The sequence below is a fragment of the Magallana gigas genome, chromosome 4, assembly GCF_963853765.1.
Source record: "Magallana gigas chromosome 4, xbMagGiga1.1, whole genome shotgun sequence".
NCBI lineage: Eukaryota > Metazoa > Mollusca > Bivalvia > Ostreida > Ostreidae > Magallana > Magallana gigas.
Window position 1 is genome coordinate 40,322,832 of NC_088856.1, and position 14,559 is coordinate 40,337,390.

A 14,559-nucleotide genomic window follows, 5' to 3' on the forward strand; every position below is an offset into this window, starting at 1 on the left:
TAAGAGCATGTACGTATGATTTTTATTTAGAACAGTTTGATGTCGCTAGGATACATATTTTCAGATCCTTGATTTGATTGGTTAATTTCGATATTGAATCTCGAATTTCGAATCTTGAATCTCGTATTTCGAATCTCGTATTTTGAATCTCGAATCTCGAATGATCCTTCTCGGCTTTCGTACTACTCCGCTCAGTCGGCTGTCAATCAAAATAAAGAGGGTGGAGACAATCGACAGGTGCTGCATGGAGATGAGAACTCAAATGTGGAGGAAGAGGCTCACTCAATGGATGTCTTGTGGAGTCTGTCTGGGTCAGTGTTATACTCGGGGAGGCACAACTACTACGCCAAGGCTTACTCCGTGTATGTAGTTTGGTATTTTATTGACTAAGTAGAACAATTTCAATTTCCTCACTCAAGTTACTAACAGAATATTACTCAAAATGTATTCCTATCTCATTTTGGTTATTGTCGAATGATGAGACAGAGTTTATTTTGGTATTCTATTGACATATATTAGGTATAACTATTTCAATTTACTAAATATAAGTTACAGAATATTACTCAAAATGTATTCCTATCTCATCTTGGTTATTGTTGCATGATTACAAGTGTCTCGCTTCTCTTTCTTACTGTTGGTCACTAGTCCAAAAAAGCACTTAAAATAACATTTTAAAAAATGCATACCTTTATTAAAAAAAAAGAAGATCTTTGCTGACATATTTCATACGTTAACAACAAACTTGTTGAGAAAACTGAACATGCTGAAAGACAAAAACCAGTACCAGCAGTCTTTTGATGATTTACTTAACAACAGACACGCTGACACTGGCTGACTGATGGCTTTAAGAATCATTGCAGTGGAGAGAGCCGCACAGTAGTCCTCATCACGCGATGAGCTGTCCTCACTCTCAAATTTATGATTCAATTCTGCAAAAAAAAAACCAAAAAACTAAAAACCCAAATTTCCTCATAGGGTTTTAATCTGATTAAGAATACGACAAAAGATAGGTTTAAAGTGAACTGAAGCTAAAAGAAAGTTTAATGTATAAATATATAACATTGCCTTCAAATTTGGACACATTACCATTAACTAGGTTGACTATAGAGTCCATTAGTATCTTTGTAGTGAGCGAGGTCCCCTCTCTGAGAGGTAACACCACAATAGGCTCCTCCGCTGAGGTTACTTGGTAGGACCTGTATGACTCCTCCAAAGAAACAGATTCCTTGGAGTCCTGTTTGTGAAACATGAAGCATGGTGATTTAATGTGGTGTAGGTATGTTCCTAATCGCACTTCAGGAACTCAGAAAACTGAAAAGTTCAATACCTATCATACTGTTAAATTGATTGATGACTAAGTTAGAAACATTTGGTTTTTTCTACAATAACTTCTATACATGGTTCAATAAATGCCTACTGGAATTACATATATGATAATTGGTGGACTGTTGTTTATACTTTACAGAAAACTAAAAATGGTTGACAATGATAATACAAGAGAGTTTACAGTAACTGTTACAGTAGTACATTGTAATGCTAGAAAATTATGATTTTACACCAGAGACTCTAATCATGAGATCAATACGTTCAGCTTTAGTTTTGTCTACACTAATACACTTTTAATAAAAATCATCTTATTTCATTTAATCATTTTCTAAAACATTAACTAAAGGTGATTCATTGCTATGCGTTTGTCATAAGTTCAAGATTTTTTTTTTATAATAGAGAGAGTGAACAAACTTTCTTAAAACAAAGACAATGGGTAGAACCAAAAACCTTAAGTTACAATTTACATCTTATAAAACTTTCCCTAAAGGCAGCATATACATGTGTGTTAGGTCCATATAGATATAATAAAGCTCTGAATCCACGACAGAGAAGGGGTAGAGTCTGTGCTCCTGTAACAGATCATGAGCTGCTACGAAAAATCCATCAAAAGTCAACATCCCATACCAAAACATTATCACGATTTGCTCATGAGCAGCTCACTTGAGGACTAACAAGATTTCCTCACGCGAGTTGCTCATGTGAGTCTCATGTACAATTTAACATAATGTTGCCATATATGTCATACAGAAGATGCAGGGGTGTCGACACTCGATTCATTCATTCAGATTCGTCCTCTGTTCAACCGTGGATTTTTCACACTAAAACACTCCATTGACAACGTAGTTTTTAACCTTATTAACCGGTAATGCCGATAATTCCCTTTTTAATTCATTTCTCCGTCATCTGTGATGGTAGACAACATGCCGGAATCGAGTATGAAAATTGGCGGCTGGCAATTGACCAACCAATGAGCGCGCGCGTAGCGGAGTCTGGTTCCCCCGCCACTGCGTTTTTACTTCGTTTTGGGCAGGAGCGAAAACCAGACAAGCAGGTAACTTTACATTAAAACAAAAGTTAAAGTAGAAACAAACAGCTTACGAAAAATCACAATATCAAGCGTTTTTGTCAGATACTCATATCTAAATAGTAAGTTGAGTAATAATAGAATTCAGGAAGAAATAAAAGAATATAATTTTACCCAAAAAAACAACAACAACAAAAAACCAGACAGTTTGGTCTTCATTACAAAAAGACGGGGTGGGGGAGGGGGTGTAAACAGAATATTGCAATTGCTTACGTGAGAAAAAAGGACCTATTTTTTTTTTTTACTTTGATTTAACATCGATACTGCATATACTGACCAATTTTCCAACCTCTTGCTCACGTGAGGAAGTTGAACTTAGAAAAAAAAATCCACCGTTAGTGTATCCGTATAGCCTGTTGCTTACGTGAGCAATTCGAATAGAATTTTGCTCATAAGCAATCAGGTGAGCAAATTTTTGCACATGTGCATTTTGGTTAGTATTTTCCTCCCTAAAAGAGACTAACAATCTGCACATGAGCAAAATGAATTCCTACCTAATTTGCATATATTTCTTACTATATTCTCATGTGCTTCTCATAAGCTGCTCATGAATATTTGTTAGAATGTTTGGTACGGGATTTGATGCAAATGTCATTCCAGCAGACGAACCAAGAACTCGGTCAATGTATCTCTGAGGTATCTGTGTGGGGATGAAAGTATACACTGTTTATGGATGAAATCATATACTGTGTATGAAAATAAACACTGTTTGTGGATGAAATTAAACATTGTTTGAGGCTGATCACCACATGTACTGTTTTCACTGTCTTCAATTCTACTCACAGACACTGTATACAGGGAAATATTCGCCCTGGTCCATTTTATTTTCGCCCCATTTGCCATAGTTGTCAGTGGGCAAAATCAAGACAGGGCAAATTCTAATGTCTCTAATTATATCTCTTCAAACACAACTGTCTCTGGGCAAATTCAAGACGGAGAGAAATTGTTTGCAAGTGTAGAAGGGTGAAAATTACATGGGGCGAAAAAAAAAACACCTTTCAAATAACACTTTTTACAGTACTTGCGTCTTAATTAAGATTGTTTGACCCTAGCTTTGACAGGTGATGTTGAGTTTGTTACTTGATACCTAACTAAATATAGCTGTGAGTTATAACATGCTTTTTGATTGGATAAAGTAAGTTACTTTTTATAGCTTTAAATCACTTGACAATGCAAGATCAGTCAAACACGTTATGACCTCTTATGCAGATCTTCAGAAAATAACATGAACAATAGTGATTTTATTTGATCCCCATGATAACTTTCACAAGAGAAGAATACATGTGCATGTACATTTTAAAGTGTCCTTGCTCTCACACAAATTCTATATAATAATTTAAAAATTGGCTTTCTTTGATAGCCTGCAGGTTTGGGGCAACTCTTTGGACCAGATGATATCTCCAGTGGCAGATGTCTGTTCACCAGATATCACTCCCAGATCTTGATGGGATATCATTTGAAACCTGGAAATTTACAGAAACAATCTTTAAAATCAATGACTACAGATATTGATACAAATTGTAAAATGTGGGATGAGAGTGATAGCAAGGGTGGTGGCATTTTGCGGTAGTCACTCTAAGATGTGGTGTGTATGGTAAGGGGATGGCAGTGGGGTATATTTTCTTGTGGTAGTTACTAATAAAAGGTGTTGGTAGGGTAAAAGTATTTTTCGAATGGGGGTCACTCTATGGGGTGTGGGGGGTGGTGGAGTGGGGGTATTTTTTTTAATGTAATCATTGTATAGGATGGATTGAGAGTATTACAGCTTATATGGTATGTTTGTCCCCGCGCCAATGGAATGGCTGAAATGGAACCTTCCCAGTGGCGGTGTGATAAAGTGTGGCTCCCAGACTCCACAAGTCAACAGAGATGTCAAACTACCGCGGTCTGTGGCGTTCAATGAAGGCTGCCTTGAAGATGTCCGGATGCTGAAATTTTTAATTATTTATCCGTCAATACTGCATCTATAATACTAATAAAAAAAACGACCAGAAGGCATGCATTGATGTACAAGTACTTGTTTATTATAGAAATTTTTAAGTGATGGTTCAAATTATGATCATTGTTTGTTGTTGTTTATAAGGTAGTTATAAAGAGTACAAGAAAATGGATTTCAAGTGAAAATTGCAGTTTAATTTTTGAAATAAAAATTTTAGAGAACTCTATCATCGATATAAAATTTATTTACCAAGTATTCTTCTGTTCCGACTAAAAACTGGAAGAAATCTCCATCCTTGAGAGGTTTAGCTGTCCCGAAGTCAGACAGTTTGTAGACATAACAGTTTGTAAAAAAAATAATATGAAAATCTCCATATCTTACTCTAGCATCACCATCAAATACATCAGAGAGCCATATTTTTGGAATATTTTGTATCATACCTGCCGTCGTCTGCTATGCACACTAAGATGTTTCCGGGTTTTATATCACGATGGGAGAATCCATTTTGACGAAGGTTCTTCATGCCAGAGACTGCAAAAATTTCAACAGTTACTGATTTTTTAAGAATTCTAGTGTTATAAGATTTGGAACCATGCAGCAGTGAATAAAAACCTAGTAATCATTAACTTTTTTGGCCTAATGAACATATACATAAAACATAATACAAATTTTCATATCATTTTGAAATAAAATATATGCACTTTTCAGTGCCATATCTTTGATACAATTAGATGTATCTAGAAAGCTAAAATCAAACACAGATTAATCCTACACAATGATGAAATATTTTCTAACTTCACGCGACCTTTTTTATTTATTTTTTTCACACCTCTCTCCCTTGATTAATTTTTCAAGAAAAAACATTTTTGATCATAGACCTCACAGGGTTGCTTTTTCACTACTGTTATTCTGTTGATTTAAGACTTTTTTAATGACAAAATAATTAGTACTACTTATTAATAAAATTGTCTTTAAAAAATGCGTACAGTAAAACTGCTTGTATTGCCATTTTGTAAGTGCACTCTACAATGTAAAAACAGATAAGTTGGTACCATGCATACACACCTAGATGACTAAAGAATCTGAGGTATTCTTCCTCTGGGAGACCAAAGGCATTGCTGGGCTCCCTTAGTACCTCCAGCAGGTTCCCTTTCTCACACAGTTCCATCACTAGGATTGGTTTGGCACTCTCCTTCTATTTTTGAAAAAAAAAACAACGAATTTGATAACGATGGGTCTTTCTTTTCAAACAACTACATGTAAATGATATTACTGTGTAGAAGATCATAGTTACATAGCGTGTGATGTGATTTTGACAGTTGCTTTTCTAATTAAAGAAGAAAACGATAGTGAATAGATTTGACTTTTAGATGCAATTTTTACAATATTTTGATACAATTAACATTTACTTTCATCTATTAGGTTGTCGACATCTATCTGCATCAATGAAATGAGAATTATATAGGATATATCATGTCACATTTTTATTCTATTAAATTCTATAATCACATCATGTAAAAAGCCACGTTAATAATGTTAACTTGATTTTTGACATTTTTACTTGTTTGAGCATGAAATATACATGTGTAATGCAATGCTTTAAACACATTAATTGCAATAAAGTGTGCAATAGAAATTCACATTAAGTCTATCATAACAGTTTACTTGATCCAATATATGCCCATGATATATTCTACAAGTTCTAAGAATAACTTTAAGTATATTATTGTATACACACATCATACTCCAGTTGGTAGAACTTGGTGATGTTGGGGTGCTGGAGTTGGCGCATGGCCTCTACCTCCCTCTGGAGCTGCTGGGTGAAGCGCGAGTCACAGAGCTTGAGGGCACAATGCTCCCCCGTAACCTGGAAGTAACAAAACATACTGGTTTAATTAATCAAATAAATAATAAATAAAAAGGCTAATAATCATCCAAACTAGATTCGGCTATGCATATTCAATTACCTACATGTACGATTTTAAGAGCATAATACAAAGGTACATGCCTAATAGCTTATTTTGTGAAATTTCTGGCATGAGAAACTATCAAAGGCTTAATTTTGTTTGATTTATCTATACACTAAACCATGTACATTTATACAGTGAGCGATTGCCTAAATTCTATTGATTGTATTGTACAGTAGTACATACAATTCTAAAAAAAAAGTATTCGTTGAAATAGTTGTACAATGAATAAAAATTAAACAATGAAGATACACGTATTTATTCTTTTAAAGACAACTGAACAAGGCTAGTATGTAATATGTCTTAAAAACAGAGTTTAACTTAAGTTTCAAGTGAAACTGAAAGTAGAAATATTTAATGTCTGCGTTTACCTTGTGTACACCTTTGTATACATCGCCAGTGGCACCACGCCCGATACATTCGTCTGTTTTATACACATAATTCTCAGTGGCACGATATGTGCTCATTTTTAACAAAATATCGCCTACTTTGGAAAACGTAACTTGTCCTCCATTTTTTCTCTCAAAGATCTTCAAGGGAAACAACTCTCACATCGGTAACGTCTATAAATATAACAAATGAAAAATCCCACGAATTTGCATGCGCGGATCTAGAGAGGGGATGGGGGAGGGGGTACCCCTTTACTCACCAGAAAATTCAGGCGTATTGAATTCACATTGTAAATAACTTATTGAATGTATTTCTTGGACACCCCCTTTTTATTAAAACATGGTATATAGTGACATATACGCATTACATACACAATGTTATACGTCAATCATTACTGTATTGTATTCATGTGTAAAGTCAAGGTTTTCTGCTATAACGCCTTCGTAAGCTAGATATCAACAGAATAGAGAAACACCGTGGATCTTTATCCTTGGTTGGCGATAACTAAAAAAAGCTACACTTTTACCAATATAATATACATTCTAAACAGATGATTTTTTTTAAAATTAAAATTATAAAAAAAATATTTTCATCACCCCGTTTGGAAAATTCAAAGTTTAACATACACATGTAGTTAATTAACGAATATTTAAATATCCCCCCCCCCCCAAAAAAAAAAAAGAAAAAAAAGAAAAAAATTGAAATAAAATAAATAAATAATGACCCCCTCTTGAAAAAATTATGTGATCTGTACATACAATAATGGTGAAAACCTCTCTAAAAGGTACCTGCAATTTTTACAGGTTAAAAAATCGTTTGATTTTATTCGAATCCAATTATATAACTCCTTCTACATAAGTTAAAAAAGGATACGGGAAAAATCAATATTTATAGGAAGGGGAATAATCGATAATAGGTTCATGTAAGAGTTACCGTCCTTTTAATTGTGAGACACGTGACGCATCACTAAGCAATGACGTCATAATAGGCACCTAGCTTATTGGTGATTCTTGTTCCATTTGCGGTAGGTATTATATATTTCCTTCTTTCGCACACACAAAATGTTTAATAATCTTTGAAGAAATTGAGAGTTAACTCAGTCTGATATATAAATTAAATTCTTAACCAATTTAATATACTTTATAATTGTAAGTGTATTCCATGGTGAAATATCATCCTTTCAGTTTTATTTAATTGTTTTTCTTTCTTTCAATATTTCATAGAATAGAGATCAACAATTTCATCAGCAAAGTTGTGAAAGCTACGAAATATTTTCTGAGCAGGTATATATGTACAGTTTATATTATATCGAATATCTTCCAAAGATCCATAACTTCTAAAAATCATAATCATATGTCATATATCTCTATAATATATTACAAGGAATAAAGTATTATTAATTAATTGGTACAAGTACGTTCGCATTAATACTTTCATACTTACGATAGTTATTAATTCAAATTAAATATGTGATACAAAATATACATGTTTTACATACAATGTAATAAATAAATGTTTATATAATATGAACAACTGCAACGAAACAATGCCGTGATTATTGCCGAATTCCGTGTCATTTCTATATCCATGTCAATTTCAAATGCAATTTGTTTTATCAAAAAATCTTTTCATGAAATTTTGTTGACAGTAACAATGGAGATGAACAAAACCGTTGATGACCCACAGGGGTCCACAGAAGCCCTCAGCGAATCCTTGCCTCGGGAGACCCTGCCCACAGGGACCCAGGTCGAGACCAAAGAGGCACAACATGTGTCAACAGAGGCACATTCCATGTCCATGGAGGCTCAGCACGTGCCCACAGAGGCACACCACGCAGAAGAGGGACGGCTCGTGTCCACAGAGGCCCAGCACATGCACACAGGGGCACCTCACCTGTTCCAAGAGCTCAAAACCGAGTCCCTAGGGACACAGGACATGCCCCCGAAAATTGAGGCACTCGGATTAATGCAAACAGAAGAAGCCTGTGAACATTTAGAGAACGATGCCAAACCCAAGGTAATTATAAAGATATCGTTTTGTTGAACTGCCAATTATTGATACGTGGAATTATTGCATTTTTTATATCATTGTGGTTTTTTTTTACTCTATTTACTTAAATTCTAATTTTATAAATTTCAACAGACCGGTGATTTGGAGATACCGGGTCCTTCGTTTACATCGACCATACGGAGAGAATCATTGGTATGATTTATTGTTATCAGATCCAGATATTAGTGTACGGCGGTTCTTACATTGAACACACTATTTTGCAAAAATACAGTCTGTTTATTTGAATTAATAGGCCATTAGTTGGACTTTTATGCACAGAGAGAGAGAGAGAGAGAGAGAGAGAGAGAGAGAGAGAGAGAGAGAGAGAGTTAAACTATTTTGGAAAAGTGCTCCTTGTTTTTATGTAGATGAACAAATGTTCGATGATATCGATGATGTTGGACCATGACAGTGATGACGACGAGGAAGCAAACAACAAAGAACTGGACCAGGCGGTATGATCATGATTAATTGTAATCAGATTAATCATATTTTCATCATGTCATTATATAATTCCATATTTAGATTTGGTTAATATTCTCAGCAATCTATACTTGTTATAAATTTCACAACAAATTTGAACACTTAATAATTATCACAACAAATTTAAACACTAAATAATTCATAGTCACGTGGTTTACAGGCCCTGTCCAGACTTTGTGCAGAGTCGGGGGAGATAATTCTTAGAGAAGAGGTACTGCAATCAAGACGTGTCCACCTTTTGTTGAAATATACAATCAAAATTACAGATTAATCGAGTTGTTTTAATTTATATATCTATATATTTCTATATATATACACTTTCTCTCTTTAGGCACGTGCATTGTCAGAGCTGACCATCAAAACAGTTCTGGCTGAGGAGCGAATAACATTAGAGGTGATCATACGTATATGCATATATCAACCGATACATTTCCGAGATAGTTGTCTTATTGTAAACTTCGGATTTGCCAATTGTGAATAGATACACAATTAACAATATATTAATTTTGCATTTCCTACCACCTGGTTAATTCAAAGTATACAACATGACCTAAATAATGATCGATGAATCGATAAATTAATACCGATGTGTACAGTTGTTATTCATATGAACCATTTTGTTGATTGACAATTGTTCATATGAACATCTATATCTGTTATAAGGCCAGAAGGATGTCCAAGATGGCGATACAGTCTGCCTACTCAGCGGCCGTGGTTACTCCACTAAGGTCCTCTAAGAAGGTAAGAAGGAAATAAAGCTCAACACAGGAATAAGTATTCTAATGTTAAAATGTAAATCAAACGTACTACATGTAAATCTCCATAGCTAATGCTATGGAAAAAAAGGTTCGGATAGTACCAATTTTAGGTCGTCCATCCGAATTTTTTTTTCAGACCGGGAGCTAAAGACCAGCTATTTGTAACTACACACGTAATTGTGAAATAATTTGCCCGGCAAAGGTCATCGATATATAAGTATATATTAGATGGCCGCATATATCAATGAAGCTGAAACGAGAAAGAATAGCTTCAAAGTTTTAATCATATAACCATGCACGTGCATTGTAATGAATCGCTTCATAAAGAATCAATAAATGCATGCGTGTTACATTTCAGCTTCTCATATTTTTTTTTAAAGACTTGTTGAAGATTAAAGTTCTTAATAGCTACACCTCGTGAAATAATATCCCCATTATGTATTCATTTTCTATTTCAGCCAAACATCTTCAGGCGACTTCTAGCTTGCTGTTTTGGGTGCTGCAGGAGGAGACATTAAACTTTTTAAATATTTTTATTTAAATAAAAAAAATTAACAACATTCATTGTTTTATTTCTCTTTCCAAGAAAACATTTCATAGCATAAAAGACAAAGTTCATAATACTTTCCAGTTGTCATTTGTACGTGTTCATCTACAAATTAATTAACATGGTCCCATTACAGAGCAATTTTCATTCATTTGGCGGATTCAAGGGGGCGCCCTCGGCGCGCGCGCCCTGTAAAATTGTCAAAATAAAGTTAAATCATACTCGTTCTGGCAAAAATAAATATACAATTGCGAGTTTTAAACATCAAATCTTTAGAAACTTAAGGGATTTCTCTACATTAGACTAATTTCAACTGTGTAGCATGAACAACATGTGTGTGTTTAATGGTGTAACGTACAGACTAAAAAGGCTGATTTTGTCACGCTCTTTCAAATGTGACCAGTCGCTTACCTCAAGTATATGTAATTGGTTATACTACAGGCACGTAGCATCAGGGGGCCACAAACATTTTTTTTAAATTACATACCAAAAATTGAATTAACATGGAGTTACCTTCCCCCACACAACATTTTTATGGGACCAATGTAAGAAATTGAAATGAAAAATGAGGGAATAAACTGTGAAATTGAAGTTAAAATTATACTCCCCCCCTCCTCTTTCCCAAGGATTAGGATTTTGGAAAGTAACCTTTTTTTTTTCTTTTTGCTTATCAAGATTTTTTTTGATGAGTCTGCCCCCCCCCCCTTTTTCAAAAACGATTAATTACAAGCTGGTGTATGGTTATCTTTTTAAAAATTTCATTTACATTGTCCCATTGATCTTAATTTACTGATTAATCTACATCCATTAATAAGAAAATTCTCATATTTCTGCAAGGCAGAGGGTTTTGATGGGATTACTGCAGGTCTCAAATCTACAAAAAAAAAATTCAAAAAATGAAAATAGTTTTATTACTTCTAAGTTTAATCACAATAGGACAAAAGTCTTAATTGTAAGACTTCATTTTAACCCTAAACAAATCTGTAGAATCCATGAGCTTCCGGCGGCTTTGCCCCCCTGTGCCTCCATTAAAATAAAAGAAATTAATGTTTCTCATACAGGTATTTCTGCAAGGCAGAGGGTTTTGATAGAATTACTGCAGGTCGTAAATCAACAAACATTAAAAGATTTTAAACAATTCTATTACTTTTAAGTATAATCACGAGAAGAAATATTACAAAAGTCGACATTTGAAGACTTTATTTGTACCCTACAACATCTCTAGAATCCAGGAGCTTCAGGGGGCTTTACACTCTGGGCCCTCACCAGGACTTTGCCAAGACCCCCTGCCTAAAACTGGCGCCCCTTCAAATCCTGGATCCGCCACTGAATTTTTACTCTAAACCAACAATTACCGGTATTTCTATTGCTTTCGACACATATTTGCGATGTCTGCGGATACTGTGAAATTGTTAAAATTCGCAGCCCGGGAACTAAATGTTCTTGGATTTACAAATATTACATATAAAAAAAAAATACCCGACGAATTATGAAATACGCTCTTTCTTCATTAGACGCCAAAACGAATATATACGCAATAATATTCCAACGTACCTTTAAAAAAAACTGCACTCCACAAACTTTTGGACCTATCGATTTTAAATAAATGATACCTCAGTATATAACGACTGTTTGTCGCGAATATTGATAATATTTATCGTATGAAGCATCGTAGGCTAAGTACAGTTGTTTATTTTGAAATATTAACGGAGCACATTTCAAGCCAATCGTCAAAAAGTACCAATTTGAACACTATATATATGACATTGGTCTAATTCTTTTCAGCTCTTTCAAATTGAACATCTACCGGCTCATTTGAGCAAGTAAACGTTGTATGGGACACCTCCATATTGTGACGTACTTCCTATCGAAAAAACCCAATAAAATCAAGTATAGTTTCATAAATATTTTAGTCATGTGTTCGAATATCGCTGGGGCTTTTATAGTTTTTACCTTTCCAAAAACTTTTTAAACGTATTTTTTGGTCAAATACTGTAACAATTGAAAATTCTAAACCGGTGAAAGTATTTCGATTATAATATACTTTTATCCACATTTCTATCAACCAGTGCCCCATGCAAACCTCATTAAAAGAAATATAGACAAAACGCAAAAAAAAAAAATACAAGGATTTTTCTTTATTCACACAGCACACAGCATGGTATGAGCTACGTATAAAAGTTATAATTTGATAAGCAGGATGTCACTAGGGAGAAGTATACCTTTAACTTCAATTTCATTGATCACTTCAATTTTTATATGGTCCCATCAAAGTGGGGGAGGGACAACTCCATGTTAATTCAATTTTTTGTATGTAAATTTAAGAAAAATCTTTGCGGCTCAAAAAGTGGGGGAGGGGCCCCAATACTACGTGCCTGCTCCGCAAAAAAGTTGGGGGGGGGGGGCTAATGCTACGTGCCTGTGTATAGATTGCCGCGTGGTCGCCGCTATGTATGGGCAGCGGAAAGGGCAAAAAATACATTTTAACAAAATCAACGACAAACTAAATTCAGCAATCTAAAATAATATTATCAATGACCATAAATGCAAAACAAACAGTCTTCTTTGCAAAATAAATGTACATAAAAATCAACCAAATGTATTTAAATACAAATCAAACACAAAAAGTAAAACCAACAGAGAACATACATCAACATGAAACAAGCGGACGCACAAATAAACGCCAGGTGGCGTTTTTTGGGAAGCAATATACGTTATTATTGGAATCCGGGATGGTTCGCACCTATTCTGTTTCGCCCTGAGATGTTTCCCACGTCAATGTTTCGCACCTGCCTCGGAGCAAAACATCTGACTGTATTATAATGTAATGTAATGGAGTGTTGATTTAATTAGAAATGAACATGTATATATGGTTAGCATAGATCTATTTTGGGGACCATTTAATTACATAAATTACCGGTATCTGCTTGAACTTTACATTACCCAACTGCATCCACTATTTAACTACGATTTTTACCAGTCTTATTCTTATAGCAAAAGTGGGGTTAAATATTATTTCCATTCCCATTGATTTATTATGATTTATTTAAAATTATAAATAATATTTTAATGACCTGTTTATACTCGTACATTTGTTCCAAATTTCATATTCGGATGAAAACATATGTATAATCAAATATTGTACAGTCTTATATAAAAAAAGTAATTTATTTGTTACCCATAAACATGATGATATACAAATATCTGGAAAAAAACCATTTTTAAAATGCTACAAGACATATGTACATTGTGAATTAAAATTAAGTGCATGTATCAGAATACTTCAAGCTTATCGACACATAGGCTTCGGAACCGGGGGGGGGGGGGCTTTTTGCAAAGTTAGACCTAACCATTAGGCACATAGCAGAATAGACGGTTCAGCCCCCCCCCCCCACACTTTTTCTCGCAGGAAATATAATTGTTCCTTAATGTACCTTGAAACATTGAGAAGTTGGAGTCTTAGGCATACTAGCCCCCCCCCCCCCATCCCCACCCCCACCACGGATTAAGATTTTTATGATTTGGGGGAAAATAATTTTTAATGTAGGTTAGATTTTTTCTTTTGGAAGTATAGGTTTACTCCCCCCCACCCTCACCCCTCTCTCCCACGGATTAGGATTTTTATGATTTTAGGAATTAGGTTTTTCTCTCTCAATATTTCTGAGGATCAGTCTAGCCCCCCCCCCTCCCCCCCCCCTTTGTCAGTCATTTGTTGCATTTTGTATCACTTTAATTTTACTGGGTGGAAGTAATGCAAAATTTACAACTTGACAACTTTGTAAATTTTGTATTTACTGCCATCCGGTAAATAAGCAATTTATAGAATAAAAAAAAGTCGGATAAAAATAAAATATTTAACGAGTTTGAATGGATATAATTCCATAAAAAATGGATACAGGGGAGGGGGGGGGGGTGGGTAATGTAAAGTTTAAGCTGATAATTTATGTAATTAAATGATCCCCAAAACAGAGCTATGCTAACAATATGATATTTTACATTTGTAATTAACATTC

The 14,559-nt window shown here is 34.6% G+C and overlaps 3 protein-coding genes across 5 annotated transcripts in view; 1 reads left to right on the forward strand and 2 right to left on the reverse strand.

Moving 5' to 3' along the window:
• Positions 1–14,559, reverse strand: part of LOC105347601 (inhibitor of nuclear factor kappa-B kinase subunit epsilon) — a 384,423-nt gene that overhangs the window by 81,304 nt on the left and 288,560 nt on the right. The gene's annotated exons all lie outside the window — the stretch shown is intronic.
• Positions 3,662–6,873, reverse strand: LOC136274801 (inhibitor of nuclear factor kappa-B kinase subunit epsilon-like). Its single transcript, XM_066082456.1, has 7 exons — positions 6,691–6,873; positions 6,091–6,219; positions 5,418–5,547; positions 4,793–4,883; positions 4,602–4,692; positions 4,177–4,341; positions 3,662–3,876 (listed from the first exon to the last, which is right to left on the reverse strand). Exons 1-6 carry the CDS (start codon positions 6,784–6,786, stop codon positions 4,291–4,293), a joined length of 588 nt encoding a protein of 195 aa, XP_065938528.1. The 5' UTR covers positions 6,787–6,873; the 3' UTR covers positions 3,662–3,876; positions 4,177–4,290.
• Positions 7,589–10,598, forward strand: LOC136274292 (uncharacterized). The gene is made up of 9 exons (XM_066080731.1): positions 7,589–7,733; positions 7,933–7,992; positions 8,358–8,725; positions 8,852–8,911; positions 9,127–9,213; positions 9,402–9,452; positions 9,573–9,635; positions 9,905–9,982; positions 10,458–10,598. The coding sequence occupies exons 3-9, from the start codon at positions 8,363–8,365 to the stop codon at positions 10,515–10,517; spliced, it is 762 nt and encodes a 253-aa protein (XP_065936803.1). The 5' UTR covers positions 7,589–7,733; positions 7,933–7,992; positions 8,358–8,362; the 3' UTR covers positions 10,518–10,598.

Coding starts and splice junctions, on each gene's coding strand:
- LOC136274292 (XM_066080731.1), top strand. CDS start 8,363: ATGGAGATGAACAAAACCGTTGATGACCCACAGGGGTCCACAGAAGCC. Junction 8,912..9,126: donor CCATACGGAGAGAATCATTG/GTATGATTTATT, acceptor GTTTTTATGTAG/ATGAACAAATGTTCGATGAT. Junction 9,636..9,904: donor AGGAGCGAATAACATTAGAG/GTGATCATACGT, acceptor ATCTGTTATAAG/GCCAGAAGGATGTCCAAGAT.
- LOC136274801 (XM_066082456.1), bottom strand. CDS start 6,786: ATGAGCACATATCGTGCCACTGAGAATTATGTGTATAAAACAGACGAA. Junction 4,884..5,417: donor CAGATTCTTTAGTCATCTAG/GTGTGTATGCAT, acceptor AAATTTTTGCAG/TCTCTGGCATGAAGAACCTT. Junction 4,693..4,792: donor TGCATAGCAGACGACGGCAG/GTATGATACAAA, acceptor TTTTACAAACTG/TTATGTCTACAAACTGTCTG.